Source organism: Fistularia commersonii, chromosome 21 (genome assembly GCF_037954325.1).
Source record: "Fistularia commersonii isolate RoL2024-O1a breed Wild chromosome 21, RoL_Fcom_v1.0, whole genome shotgun sequence".
Taxonomy (NCBI): Eukaryota; Metazoa; Chordata; class Actinopteri; order Syngnathiformes; family Fistulariidae; genus Fistularia; species Fistularia commersonii.
This window is the reverse complement of record NC_141304.1, coordinates 9825793-9840907: the sequence shown is the minus strand read 5'-3', so window position 1 is coordinate 9840907 and position 15115 is coordinate 9825793. Positions and strand designations below refer to the sequence as shown.

The 15115-nt window shown below is 42.1% G+C and overlaps 1 protein-coding gene across 2 annotated transcripts; it reads right to left on the bottom strand.

Annotated features, from left to right (window-relative positions):
• Positions 1–5729: 5729 nt before the first annotated feature.
• ldlrad2 (low density lipoprotein receptor class A domain containing 2) lies at positions 5730–13531 on the bottom strand. Of its 2 annotated transcripts, none has more exons than XM_086168760.1 (5): positions 13342–13531; positions 8986–9471; positions 7977–8126; positions 7745–7885; positions 5730–6877 (listed from the first exon to the last, which is right to left on the bottom strand). In XM_086168760.1, the coding sequence occupies exons 1-5, from the start codon at positions 13436–13438 to the stop codon at positions 6597–6599; spliced, it is 1155 nt and encodes a 384-aa protein (XP_086024886.1). In that variant the 5' UTR covers positions 13439–13531; the 3' UTR covers positions 5730–6596. The 2 variants fall into 2 exon arrangements, with proteins under 2 accessions (XP_086024886.1, XP_086024887.1); XM_086168761.1 differs by having other exon boundaries at positions 7745–7882.
• Positions 13532–15115: the final 1584 nt, after the last annotated feature.

Here is a 15115-nt window from a genome sequence, read left to right as displayed (position 1 = left end):
ATTTTTTTTAAAAAAGGTATTACAATAAAAACAGATTTTTTTCTAAGCTTTTGTGTTTTTGAAAAGTTTCAAGATCAATTTCAGAGTTGTTTAAATACAGAGTATTAAATGGAAAAAGTAAGCACATTCCTCCTTTACTGCCAGGGAGTAAATCAGTCAAATATACCCAGTGATGTGGCATTTATTTTGTTATAATGTTCTTGTGTGCACCTTCTGCTTCCTCTCTCACACCAACTACTTTCATATCCTCTCTCACTACATCCATAAATCTTCTCTTTGGTCTTCCTCGAGACCTCCTGCCTGGCAGCTCCAATTCCAGCATCCGTCTACCAATATATTCACTATCCCTCCTCTGTAAATGACCAAACCATCTCAGTCTGGCTTCTCTGAGCTTCTCTCCAATACATCTAACAAGTGGTGTTTCTCTGATAGACTCATTCCTGATCCTATCCATCCTGGACACTCTCAAAGAGAACTTTAGCATCTTCACCTCTGCGACCTCTAACTCTGCCTCCGGTCTTTTCGTCATAGTAACTGTCTCAAAGCCATAAATCATCGCTGGTCTCACCACTGTCTTGTACACTTTTACTTTCATTCTGGCTGATAGTTTTCAATCACATAGCACCCTTAACACCTTTCTCCACCCATTCAAACCTGCTTGAACCCATCTCTTCACCTCTTTTCCACACTCTCCGCAGCTCTGGACTGTTGACCACAAGTACCTGAAATCCTCTAACTTCTTGATCCCCACTCCTCGTAGCCTCACCGTTACACCCGGGTTCCTCTCATTCACACACATATATTATGTCTCCCTACTATTAACCTTCATTCCTCTTTTCCAGAGCATATCTCCACCTCTTTAGATTTTCCTCAACCTGTTCTCAGCTCTCACTACAGATCACTTCATCTGCAAACATCATGGTCCATGGAGATTCCTGTCTAATCTCATCTGTCAGCCTGCCCATCACCACTGCCAACAAGAAGGGGCTCACAGCTGATCCCTGATGGAGTCCCACCTCCACCTTGAACCTCTCTGTTATCCCTACAGCACACCTCACCTCTGTCTCACAGCTAGCATACATGTCCTGCACCATACAATGCAGCTCCCTCTGGCCTTCTCTGTATTTCTCTATCAGCATTCTCAAAGCAAATACTGCATCTGTAGTACTCTTTCTAGGCATCAGGCAATACTGCTGTTCACAAATGCTGACTTCTGCTCTCTAGTTTCAATTACTTTTTCCCATAACTCAATTGTATGGCTCCCTCTATAGATGCCACAATTCTGCACATCCCCCTTACAAAGCTCAGGAGCTGGAGATGGACTCTCTGAGAATGTCATCCAAGATGAGGGCAATTCTCAACTCCCACTCCAATGACATGCTGACCAATTACAGGAGTCGGTTCAAATAGTAGACTGGTTGTATTTTGCTCTGGTAACTTATCTTAAACCCTGAACCCCTTATTATCTTTAATCATTACTTTCCCTTTATTTATCTCATTTAATTTTATTACTTTTCTGGACGTTGCATCCGGGATCACACAATTTCCAAAAGGATCAATAAACTATTTTGATCTCTTTTCGATCTCCGATTGAACTCGAAGCTCGAGGGAAGTCACACGGGAACACCTTAGCGTACCAGCCCGTCGGGGCAGCGCTGATGCACACTCTTGTGTCAACCCCACTCCGCTGTGAGCACGCCCCTCCCCACCTTCACCCCTTGGTGTTTTGATGGCAGACAGCAGAGTTTATAGGGTCAGCGTTCCCGCGGCATGGCTAGCTGAGATAGCGCATTGAACAATAGCGCAGGCGTGGCACGTGAACACACACGAGCAGAGGGCCTTAAAAATCCAGAGTAAACACGATACTCCTTAGCCTAAGAATAGTTTGAGTGATGGCCTGTGCGAGCGAAGAAATGGGTCACGCTTACGTCACGGTTGACCTGCACTGATTTGGGGGGGTTTGCTCCGTATGTGAGGGTGCCGTTGTGGGCCGAGGAGGGGGAAATAGACGTCGATCAAAAAGCAGAGGAGAGGCCATGCTGGATTGTGATGAGGGTGACAACTTAATCTAAACTAAGTGTTCTCTCAGATCTAAGAGCCTCACTTTACGATAGATACATCACAGGGGATGAAATTTCAATTTTTCATGTGTCCATGGGGTTATAATCTGCATTGGTAAACTTGAGAAAAAAAAAAAAAAAAAAGGTTCCTCTAATGATTAAAAGCCTGGTCAAACGCAATTTAAGAGCTCTCCCTCGATTTAAGGAGGTCAGAAAATCATTTTCTGACTTTAATGCCTCTGCAGAAAAAAAAAAAACAACAAAAAACGACCTGTGTCAACAAGCCAGGCAAAATTATGAACCCTCCAGTCGGACAATACATCAGTTTAACCGGGGGGTCTAAAGGTCAATTGTAGGGACTCAAATCAAAGTGACAAAGGGTTTGGGAAAGGTTTTTTTCCCCCCTCTGTCTTTCATGGAAACAGGGATTTAACTTGAAAGGTTGCCAGTGGATACAAAAGGCAACACACACAGTGTGAAGCAAACTGCTCCAACCCCTCCCTGAGTGTCAACCTGGCAGTCAGTGCTCCTTCCTCTCAGACACTGGCTGTTTTCGGGTGACTGAAAATATATCTCTAGAACTGCGGGGGCTGTATTTCAAACTGATCAGTGAGAAAAAAAACGCCGAAAACTAATATGTGGACAAGTTATATTGTCTTCGGTGACAATGAGCGCCGGAAACAGGACACGCTTCAGCTGGATATTTAAATCAGATGCATTATTTATGTGTCTTAACATTAAACCACACATTAAAGTCTCTTGAATACTTTTTGAATACTTTTTGAGCAAAAGGGGTCCAGCAGCCAATCTGCCCGTTGCTGGTTCAGAGCGGTGGGAATGAAGGAAATAGTGGCCTGTTTACCCTGCAAGCATTGGGCGGGAGCCAGCATGTTCTATAGCCGGGGCTTCATTTTTCAACTGGTTGTTTAATGTTGTGTTAAAAAGTAAAAAATAGAAGTCAAAAAATAAGCATAAATTAGAAAAAAAAAAATGCTCTAGTCTGCTGTTTCTGCCTCCCTGTCAAGCAGTCATGAGCAAACGGTTCAGTGCGGAGGGCAAAACACAAATCTGCAATTGAGTATTAGATAAAAATAATAAAAACTAAAAAAACTAATAGTTCAACACGACTGAACAAGCTATATTTACAATCAAAACTTTATTTCAGAGAATGATAGCATCAAACAAGGCATCTTGTTTTTTGATATTTCTTTAAAAATGTTCGTGTCACTGGTCAGTGATGAATAAAGCTGCTACATTTTAATTTCCCAAAACACCTAAAAGCACATTAAATTTTTTTAAAAAGATGATTATGAAAAAAATACATGTTTTTTGTATCTATTTGCAGCATGTACATGCGTTTTAAATACTGATATACACATATGCATATTGAACTGATTTTTATCTGAAGAAGATGCTGAAAAGTACATCATTTTCATGTCATTCTAGAAAACGGTCTTACTTGTAAAACCATGCCGTATTTATGATGCAACAGTTTTATGAAAACGAATATCAGAAATTGGATCCACCGTCTCAAAGGCCTCATTCACTCGGTCAACAAAATACATTAAAAAAAAAACCAAACAAACATATTTGTCATTGCAATATGCAGGTGAAGGAAAAATAAACAAACCAAAAAAACAAATGTAAACATCATGCAATGACATACGTTAGAATTCATTTTGGTTTACTTAATGAATGCAGGTCTATGTGTTTGGCCAAATTGGTTGGAAAAAACCCCAGGAAGAATAAAATTTAACGTACTGCAACTGAGCTTTCTAAGGTCACGGTTATCAAATAAAAAAAGTGACGTCTGGATCTTTCGGGTGTCCATTGGCAGATAAAAATTTGATGGGAGATGGTGACTTATATTTGCAGGAAGGTTTCCCCTTAATTTCATCCTTTTTTCCCCAACCCTGGGGGAGTACAAGCTGACTTTTTTATTACAGAGCATTAGGGGTGTCTACAGTGCATTGCGTCATGTTATTTTCTTACAGGGTTTTTGCATTTAGATATTTATATATCACTACAGTTAACTGTGGTGTGTAGCTGTTTGCAGGGGTGTGATGCTGCACATCGCACCAGGGGTTGGTCCATGTTGAAATGTCTTGTAAGTGTCAGCAGGTTACACTGTTTTACAGTTTGATACAGTATATTACAGTGTGTGTGGTATATTCTTGCATTGCATGTTAGAAATATGTAACTTCAAATTGATTTTTTTTTTTTAAGCTGTGTTACATTGTATGATGCATACGGCGGGACAGTGGGGCAGTGGTTAGCGCTTCAGCCTCTGGTTCAATTCAAACAAGTGGACCCTTCTGTATGGAGTTTGTGTGTTCTCTGTTTCCTCTGGATTCTCTGGTTTCCTCCCACAATCCAAAAACATGCAGGAGGTAAATTGGAAGAAAATTGAATGAGTGATTGAGTGATTTTTTTTTTTTTCTGTGTATGTGGCCTTGCGATTGACGAACACTCCAGCATCCCCTGCCACCCTGAGTGCGGGATAAGCGTCAGACGATGGATGGATGGATGATGCAATATATGCAGCACATACATTTATGTCATATTGGAAATTTAAGCATTTTGAGAATGGATTAAAGTCCACTCTTAGGAACAAACATTGAATTAATTTTGTATTTTAAACATTTTTTCACATTTTAAGCCACCATTTAGTGGATAGCTGATATTAAATCTGTTGTCTTCCTGACACTGGACGTTGAAAACACTTTGATTTCAATGAAGTTTTGGATACATTTCTTAGGGAATCAGGATGATGCTGGGGAGCAAGCGCCAAAGATTTTGATGGGTCTTGATTTCCTTTGTCAAGGGATTATAGTTCCCTCAACTCACAAAAAAAAACAAACTTTGACGGTGCTGCCATCATGTCTGACCTCACAAGACCAACTGTGGATTGCAGACCAACTTTCAGTAAACTGTAGGTTTTGTTGTCGGAATTGATTCTTTACAGAGTGACGCATATAAGTCGGTGTCATGACGTTGTACGTTCTGCCGGATCCTCTTATATTCCCCGTACAGTCTGCGACGCAGAGAAAAACATGTCCGCATACGTACGAGCTTGGCAGCCCGGCAACCTGGAAACATGCTGTCCATTTAGCGTACAGCCCCGTGACAAACTGAGAACGCAAGTCAAATCCCCCCCGTGAAGTGGGGGATCGGTGTAATTCAGTGACACGGCACACAGTGTGGCCGCGGAGAGACGGTTTATGGAGCCGCGAGACAAAGAAGGTTGTCCTCCTGAACACATGAACACAGGTTGGCCTACTTTTCACTGTACATATATATAGCCTCCGCATGAGCAGAAAATTCAACATCAAATACATCAATCCATCGGTCCGCTTGATGTATTGCTGCTCCGTTTCGGCCCTTAAAGATATACGGTTAGTCTTGTGCCTCCAGGAAACACGAAACCTTTAAACACAAAAGCCTAACAACCTCCTCAGCACACGTCTGAGGACGCCACCTGCGTTTTATGAAACAGATGCTGCTGCCATTTTTGTGATGGTCATGGTCTAGCAAGAGAAAAAGAAAAGAACTGAAGTGTAACTAATATGTTAGCTTGTCCCGGCCTCTGAGCCTGGGTATCCTAAAAATGGATAAACTATCAAAAAAGTGGAAATTAAATTTAAAGTTGTTGTCAATGTTTAACCGTTGAGTGATGATTGAATGCTCATTTCAGAGGTCATCTGCAGTTTCATTGATGGGGGTAATTGCCCTCTTGTCAGAATATCCGTTTCCATGGTAACACCATCATTGTCAGATCTGAGGCAGCAAATGTAAGTGAGCTTGTTTTTCCTAATTCCCTTTATTTTATTCTATTCTATTTTACTTTATTTAATTTTATCTGAAACATGCAAAGCTGCATTGTTAGATACCATCCGCTGGACTAAATTTGAGAGTTCTGAAAAAGGCCAATTGTGTTTTTAATTGTTTTTATTCAAAAGTATAGGGTGATGCTTTGCCATGCGTTCTGTGCGGACAGGAGAACTAAAATTCTGTACACTTCCAAAAGGCCCAAACTTGTGACAAACACGGCTGAGGGCAGAAAGTGGAAAGTCTTAAAGAATTTCTCTGAGGGGGAGACACAGCTGCTGTCGACAGGAGGTCAGTTTTTGGAGTGTGTTTCCACACAGCGTGTGTCCGCGGCACACTTTTTGGTCACAGCTGTCAAAGTTTACCACGGTGGACTCAAAAAAGCACTATTACATCTCAAAAAAAGGAGAAAAAAATACAACCTAAAAGCTGAATCAGACCTTTGTGATCAGCTGAGCATTTAAAGGCAGCACTTTTCATTTGTCATTGGAACTCCATGCAAAAGACGTATTATAATATGTAAGGAAAAAAAGAATTATAATGGGAAAAATAATACATATAAAACCCTTGATCCTTTCTGATACATTCATACTTTCATACCCTGCATCTCGGACGCACAGCAGTCTTGTCTGCGTCAGACTCACCTCCTCTTGGACTCGCGGCCACTCGGCACTGCCTACCACAGTATCTGTCCGCCACAAGCCACGTCTACACATTGACATTGTTGTCAGTGCTGTTGGCGGCGGCCGTGCCCGCCGCTGATCCGCCAACCGGCGACTGTGGGGTGACTTTGGCCAGCCGGTGCTCCTTGTTGTGGGCGCAGAAGTGACACGAGGCGCAGGTAGAGTTGCAACAGGGCAGGAAGCGGCAGATGCTGACGCGCCACAGGAACCAGCCGGGGGACCAGCAGCACCAGCAGAGAACCAGGACGCCCGCCACAACGCCCAGGAGGATGTACAGGACCAGCACAGACACGGACGCAGGAGAGTCTGGAAGTACGGGAGTGGAGAGAAGCTCAGGTTACACAAATAATCATTTCTATTGGTGGGGAATGCAGGAGGGGCTTTAAAAATCTAATTTATTCAAAGGTTGGGATTAAACAAGAAACATTTAAAAAGAGAATGTAAAATACGTGGTTTGACTGAATGGCACGGGAGGAAAGGAGAAGAGTGGAAAGGAAAGGAAAGGAAAGGAAAGGAAAGGAAAGGAAAGGAAAGGAAAGGAAAAGAGGGGAGAGGAGCAGAGAGTGAAGGAAAGGCAACGAGGAGAGATAAGGAAAAGAAAAAGAAGGAAAAGTGAGGAAAAAAGAAGAAATGAGAAGAGAGAAAATGAAATGGAAGTCAGGGAAAAGACGGGAATGGAAGAGAACAGAAATGAAGGGAAAAGGCTTTTGTTTTCATATATTTTCCCAGAATTCCACTCCAAAATCAACACACAAATATATACATTATAAGGAAATAAAATACATCTTATAGCCGACATTCTCTGACTGCGGGTTCGGCCAAAGTTCGCTGAGCTTTTGGCAACTTTAGCCGCAGCCTGATGTCGTCCCGAACAGAGGAGTGTCTGTTTTCCGGGTCGGTCCGGCCTCAGAGTCCTCTTGACAACCAGACTGATCCCGGAGCAGAAAAGGGGACGCTCTCTTTTATTTATTCTTTTTCCTTTGCCCGCTTTACGAGGCTTCGGGGGAGAAATTAACAACTCAATGGCGGCCTCCATTCAGTCTCTGCCCAGGGATCGCGGCGCCCTGCATCCCAAACAGACCTCCATCTGTCTGTGAGCCCGTCCTCCACCTGGCCGCTGTTTTTCCAAAAAAAAATAAGATAGAATAAATTCAGTTTTGTTTCATAACTCACCGGTGATTGACTCGTGACTGGGTGCGCTGTCTGGCGTGCCGCAGTTCGTGCGTGTGGGGATCGCCGCCGTGGGACGGTTCACGGAGGGCGGGGGCGGCGTTGCTATGGGCGGAGGCGGTTCGGGAGGAAGAAGCTGACCTGCTGATAAAATCATAGATTCGGGTCAAACATTTGACATCTCACGGATCCATTTTTGTTACACCGTGAACCCTGACCTTACGACCCAACTGACCTTTGCAGCCAGTGGTCAGGTTCTCCTCCAGGTCGCTACCGTCCCCGCAGTTGTCGATGCCCTTGTCATCACACACCAGGCTGAGAGGGATGCACTTTCCATTTCTGCAGGTAAAATAGGGGTCGTTGCTGCACTCTGATTGGTTGAATCCTGGGAGGCGGAGGGAGAGGGATCCTATTTGTCATCAGAGTTAATATTAATGAAAGAATATATAAAAATATATATATACAAATATTTATGAAACTATATATGCTATTTATTTTTTTCAAATGATTTCACTTTTATGAAAGAAACGGGTACTTTGATATTTCTATTGATTTCAGGGATTTCTTATTGTTTACCTGATCACCACTTCATGTGATTGGGATGCAAAACATTAGGATATTTATAGAAATAGATTAAGAGCCATAATTCAGAATCTCATAATGAATACAGGGAGAAGTTGGGACAGTGGCTTCTGCCTCATGGCAAGAAAATCCCTGGTTCGATTACTGACAGGGGGGTCTATGATGAGTTTGAACAGTTCTATGAGTCTACATGACCTGTGAATGAAAGGGTGAATGGTTGTATGTCTCAACATAATGTGTGGATGACAGTTGTCTCTACATGATGTGCAAATGATTGGGTGAATATTTGCATGTCTATATATGGCGTGTGAATGAGAGGGTGAATACTTGTATGGCCCTGTGATTGACTGGGAACCGGTCCAGGCTGGCACCGGCCTATTGCCCAATGACAGCCAAAATAGGCAAATAGGCAAAATAGCAACTGCGTGCAGGCTAAGTGATGTAGATAATAAATAATTAGTTCTCCGCAATGAACCCATAATGGATGAACCATGAGCAGCAGGCAGCCGTCGAGCAGCACCAGGAGTTCAGTGTCTTGCGCAACAACACTTCGACACACTAGGAGGAGCCACGAATGTTTGGTTCCAAAGACGATTGTGCTACTTCCTGTGCCACGCTGCCCCCATGAATGAATAAATGAACGGTGGATGCGTCCATCATACCAAGCCTGAAGGAGGTGAAGTCCCCCACGAAGTCCACTCTGGGCTGGGTTCCCCGGGTCACAAGCCTCAGGGTCAGGTAGTTTCCCGTGGACAGCACAGGGCGGGGCGGACTCTTCCCACACAGCGGAGGCCCCAAGGGGGGCGAATTCTTGTCCCTTCCGTCATAGAACTGGACATACGAGCCGGCATGACAGGGGTCGCCTTGAGTCTCACCAGAAGTGGGCTCCAGTCTGGGGTTGAAAGGTGCTGAGCCACGAGGGGACTCGGGGAAGGCGGGGGCCGGACTCAGAGGGGCCACTCGCAGCAAACTGTACACCAGGAAGAAGCGGAAATGGAACTGGACCTTGTCCTTTGGGGAACTGGCCTGCATGGTGAGGTGACAGTCGGTAGCCATGGTGACAAAGTAGTACTTCTTGGACTCTTGGTGCGAGTTGATGATCATGCCGTCGCCCCGGATGGTCTGGCCGCAGAAGTCCACAACGTTCACTGGCAGGACAAAGGACAAAAGCACGGAAATGACCGTTGATACTTACAGACCGTTGATATCACATCTATACTCATTGAAGCAGCAGACTTACTGAGTTTTGGGATCATAATGTACAAAGTCAATGTAAACACCCCTAATATCCTAAAGAAAAATTCTGTAAGTAACATAATGTAGTCAAACTATTCCAAGCAACCCATTGTATGGATATAGAATTTATTTCATTTTGCATTCAGGGGGTTTGGTTTCTGGTAAGCAAACCCATTTGTATGGTCAGTCTTCAAACAAAGTTGCTGCATTTTGGCATTTTTAGCAAGCGGACTCACTCAGCAGCCGATCTGACAACGAAAAGACCCGAACAAACTTGGACTCACTGCAACGACTTAAACTCAGGTTTTGAATGTTTTCAAAACCTGCAATTATAAGAAGCAATTATAAGAAGCTGCATAAACTGGAAGTGCCCATTTGGGGATGCTGGGGCTTTTTTTCACCCCGATGTGAAAAAGCTACGTCCAGCTAGTGATGAAAGTAAAATAAAAGTTATATTATTTTTAACATGATTATTTTTGGCTAAATCTAGCATGGAAGTTTGCGGGCTCTGGGTCCAAGAAGCGTGTCGTTGCTCATCCACAAGCTGGAATCAGATTGGGGAGGGCAGATCCGGCTTCAACCCCTCCCAACCTTGTTGCCTCCGGGCTGCGAGCCAAATAATGAGAAAATTTACAGCTCGGCCCGGACTTTATTAGCTCTGTTTCCATGGGAGACAACTAGATCCTGCTGCACCGACCTCCAGGAATGTCTCCAAACCCGGGAGCCCCCCCGTTGGTGGGAAACAGCCCCCCCTCTCCTGACACACACACACACAGCGTGGGTCAATACAAGACCTCGGGTGGGTAGTCCAAAACATGGGGGATCAGAGGACGCTAAGTTCCCTTTAAACAATTTTACAGGATGGAAATTTGACTCTTTCCAAACACCATCCCTGTAAATAGAGTTTGGCAGAGAAGGGGACGATAGCAGAGGGTCAATCTGGGGGTAAAGGAGGGTGTGTGTGTGTGTGTGTGTGTGTGTGTGTGTGTCCGTAGGGGGGCATTGTATAGAAAGGGCAGCGGGCTCTCTGTGCATGCGTGTGCTTTCCCGACATGGGTGACTAACCCAGATTCACCTCTACTGATTCAGCCCCGCTGGGCATCAAACAGACAATCGGGACACACGGTGGGGGGGAAGAAAAATAATGTTCGATATCTATGCAAAACGGTGTAATAACACGTTTGGATACGGGCGTGCTGTTTAACTTGACAAGAGAGTCCAATAAAGTTTAAAAGAGTAAATAAAAAAACCAAAGACCTAAAACCAAAGGGATATATGCAATGTTCACATTGTAATTGTGCAGCATTAAGAACAAGCTCTCTGATGTTGTTTGAATTAAGTTCAGCTTCACTGAACATGCCGAATGTGATAAAATTCACACTGTCTCCTCTGAGGATCAAGATACTAATGATAATAACTTGTCAAGACAAAAAATGGAAGATGATTTCTAATTACTCTTAAATTATTTAAATGAGGTAAATAAAGATAAATCTGAGTCACAGTTTTGCAGGATCAAAAGAGCTTTAATTATTTGTCTACACATAGCGGATGAATGTAAATATATAAACAAAGAGTTATATAATATATAAATAAGAGTTTGTTTGAACGTAACAAAATGGAAAACTGTAAGGTAACACTAGACATGGGTTACTGAGTTTATGCTGAAAAAAGTCCAGGGGAAACAAACAGAAAATATAATGCCTAACAAATTATAAATTGAAATACAACAACACTGTAAAAAGGGATATACATGCATCCGAATTATAAACCATAACATTGGGCTTTAACTCCACTTGGGTTCGAAATGTGAAACTGGTGTAAAAAGGACATAAAACATCCTCCACCTGGTGCTATATATATTAACATGTTTAATCATTTAGCAAAATCACATTTCACCTGTTTCACATGTAAATTTAAGTCTCAAAATATGCTAAAAATGCAGTAGGTAGAAGTATACGCTTATGTATGCCTTGCTCATTACGTGACTCAATCAGTATTATTGTGTTATTGTACTGCCAAAATGTGTGTGTGTTTTGACATTTATATTACAGTCCTGGATTAAACAGCTGCACTTTATCCTCACTTTTATTTAAAATGTGTGTTTTGTATAATTCTTTTAATAATAATTAATAATAATTTAAATAATTTAAAATAATGATTTTTATCTGAATATTTTAGATAATAATTTAATACATTTAAATTCTGGTCCAAGAGGTAGAACAATTGTCTTTGGACCCAAACATTCTTGGTTCGATTCCCGGCTTCTCCTTGTGTGTCAAAGTGTTGTTGAGCAAGACACTGAACCCCTATCTGCTCCCCTGGCACTGGTGGACAGCAGCCTACTGCTCATGGTGGGTTAATTGCAGAGAATGACTTTCCCCACGGGGATTAATAAAGGATAGATTAATATTATGTTACTGAAGTTGGAAACAGTTTAAACCAGAACCACTGGGTTTTGTATATCTTGCACTTCTGAGGTGTTTTTTTTTCTGCAATCATTCTTTTCATTGGCTTTCTGTCAATCCATACACTTTAGATATAACTCCAGGTTATGTCTAGTCTTGGAGGAAATGCCGAAGCCCTCCATTATACCTCTAATTTATACCTTTACGCACCTATTTTCTTCTTCTGCTTCTGCTTTTCCTTTTTGGCTTTTCCCTTCAGGTGTCGCCACAACGAATCAACCTCCTCCATCTAACCTTGTTCTCTGCATTCCCTTCTCTCAAACCAGCTAACTTCATGTCCTCTTTCTCTGCATCCATAAATCTTGGTCCTTCTCTACGCCTCCTGCCTAGAAGTCCCAACCCCAGCATCCTTCTACCAATATATTCACTATCCCTCCTCTTGACATGGCCAAACCGTCTCAGTCTGATTTTATCTCCAAACATCTAACATGTGCGGTCTCTCTGGTGGAGTCCTTCCTCCTTCCCGAAGAGAGCGTTTGCATCTTTATCTCTGCTACCTCCAGCTCTGCTTCCTGTCTTTTCCTCAATGTTACCATCAATAAAGCATACAGCATTGCTGGTCTCACCACTGGCTTGTACAACTTTCCTTATTCTGGCTGATACTCTTCAACCACACATTACCCCTGATGCTTTTCTCCAGCCATTACAAACTGCTTCAACCCATTTCTTCACTACATCTCCACCCTCTGTGGACTGTTGACCCTTTGCTGCATTTTACCTTCCCCCTTTGTTTTTGTTTCCTACATCATGGAAAAGCAGTACAATTTTGTTATGTTTTGAAATATAATGACAATAAAACAGCTAGTCTAAGTACTTAAAATCCTCTACCTTCTTTATCCATCTAGCCTCAGTGCTCCACTCAGGTTGCACTCATTCACACACGTGTTCTGTTTGCGCGACTAATCTTCATTACTCTCCTTTCCAGGGCCTAACTCTATCTCTCAATTTTTTTAATACACTAAATAATTAAATCAAAGAGAGTTTAGATCAAACCAATCCGCGGAGTGAATATAAATTTCTTCTTTTAAAGAGCAGAATGATAAATTACACCCAACTGTGATTCTTTCAGAATTTTAATATGTGTGTGTGTGTGTGTGTGTGTTTACGTCCTACTAATCGTAGCAATCAATCGATCAAATAACGGGACTGTTCTTTCCTCAGCTCTTAAAACTGGAACTTATGTGGTGAAAAGCCATGAATATAATTCAGTTTCAAAATTGAGTATTTTTGATTATTGAAAAGATAATCGATTTTACGCAAACGGTGAGTTGCGCGCATATTTCCCCCCCTCCGCGCGCATCAGTCGCTGAGTCTTACCGGTGTCGATAGCGGCGCAAAGGAGCGTCACGGAAAACAGCAGCGGGAGCCCGAGGCGAACCAAACGGCCACAGCAGGCGTCCACCTGTCCCTCCATCGCGGAGGGGGTGGAGGTCACGGTGCTCACAGAGGAAGGATGCCGGTTCGTCCGACCGCACCTGAACGTCTCATCCCTGCATCCTTGGGGGAAACCTCGGGGCTCTCTGCTCTCCTCCATGAGCCTCCTCTGGCTTTTATTCAAGTTCAGCCCCCCCAAGGCAACATCACCCTGACAACACACCACCAATCACACTTTGGGCCAGAATTCAAAAGTTTTTTAACGCTTGATGTTAAATGTCCAATGCAACACAAAATATCATCGTTGCAGATGTTCAACCTCAGAGCTAGGTTCCACCTCATGTAAGGCTGACGTTAAAGCCTAAAATGAATATCAGCTTCATGTTAAAATCTGTTTTCCACAGCCGGTTTCTGTATAAGACGCCACCTAGAAGCAGAAATGTCGGTGCAAACTTTTTCTTTTTGTAAAGAAAAACTTTGAAATTGATCTGATGGAACACCTCCGACAATAACTGGTGAAGGTGCAGTCACCCATGATTTTTCATGGAAAACAAAAGAAAAAAAAAGATTTTTGTTTCATTTTCCACATTTGGAAAAAAGTGGAGTATCTATGTAGAAGTCATCTAAATAAAATCTGAAAATTTTGATAAAAAAGAAAACTGAAAAACTGAACTGTAATTTGAAACCAGTACCTTGAATTTAAGCAATTTCCCCCAGTTGAATCAATAAAGTATTCTGATTCCAATTCTGATAAGCGCAAAACAAATCAATGCTGGATTTTTTAAAATTTCAAATAATACACCTATTTAAAATCTTATTTATTTGACATCTCCAGCTTCCGGCCTGCTGTCAACATAATGCATATATGTGCCCCATCACATAAAACAAAAACCGAATTAAAAAAAGAAAAACTTGAATAAAAAGCCTGAGAGATCATCAGATCTTAGATGCTAAAAATCTTCAGAGATGAGACAGATTGTTTTTAAAGTAAAAAAAACCCTGATTGACAGCATGTCTCACCATTTGTCCTCCTGCACATTCTCTACGATGAAGAGGGAAATAAAAAGAGTGATTTATTGTCCTGAATGAATTCAGCAACAAGATTTAGTGCTGAGGAGAGAATGAGTCTTTGTCCAAAGCCAAAAAGGGCTGTAATGACAATGGACGATTAAAACAAATGTAAAAATGTGCATTCAACCTCTAAACGTGTAGATGTTTTCTGTTAAAGTGACTGAGATACTCACCCAAATATCTTTTACTTGAACTTGACCTCTATGTCACCCTTTCAATATTTCCAAATGCATTGATCGCTTTGTGATGGGAAGACCTGTTGAGTAGAACCTTGAGCAATCAATAAAGAGACAGTTTATCTGTGAAGTGTCTAAAATAAAACTTCTAGATACCTTTTACCTTTGGATAATGGAGATCTACATAGTTAAAAATTCCAGTTTGGGCTTAAGGGATACTTCCTGGATTATAGGGGTTCAATTGTTCAGTAGATCGCCTCACACGATAGTTTTGAAATGTTCTTCACAAGCTCCCTGTCATGATTCATATCTTATTTTCCTTGCATTTAATAACAGATGGGTATTTAAAAATACTTTAAAATTATGACGTAGAGTTATTATTAAACACACACTAACCCAACATTTAATGCAGGATGAATAAATTGAAGCCTTTCAGACAGAAATGCACTCCTTGCTTTCTAGAGCTTCGC

What these genes read in the sequence shown, in the direction of transcription:
- ldlrad2 (XM_086168760.1), bottom strand. Translation starts at nt 13,438, where the DNA reads ATGGAGGGACAGGTGGACGCCTGCTGTGGCCGTTTGGTTCGCCTCGGG. An exon ending in CCTGACCACTGGCTGCAAAG is followed by an intron (nt 7,886 to 7,976) that starts GTCAGTTGGGTC and finishes TGATTTTATCAG; the next exon opens with CAGGTCAGCTTCTTCCTCCC. An exon ending in CAGTCACGAGTCAATCACCG is followed by an intron (nt 6,878 to 7,744) that starts GTGAGTTATGAA and finishes CCGTACTTCCAG; the next exon opens with ACTCTCCTGCGTCCGTGTCT.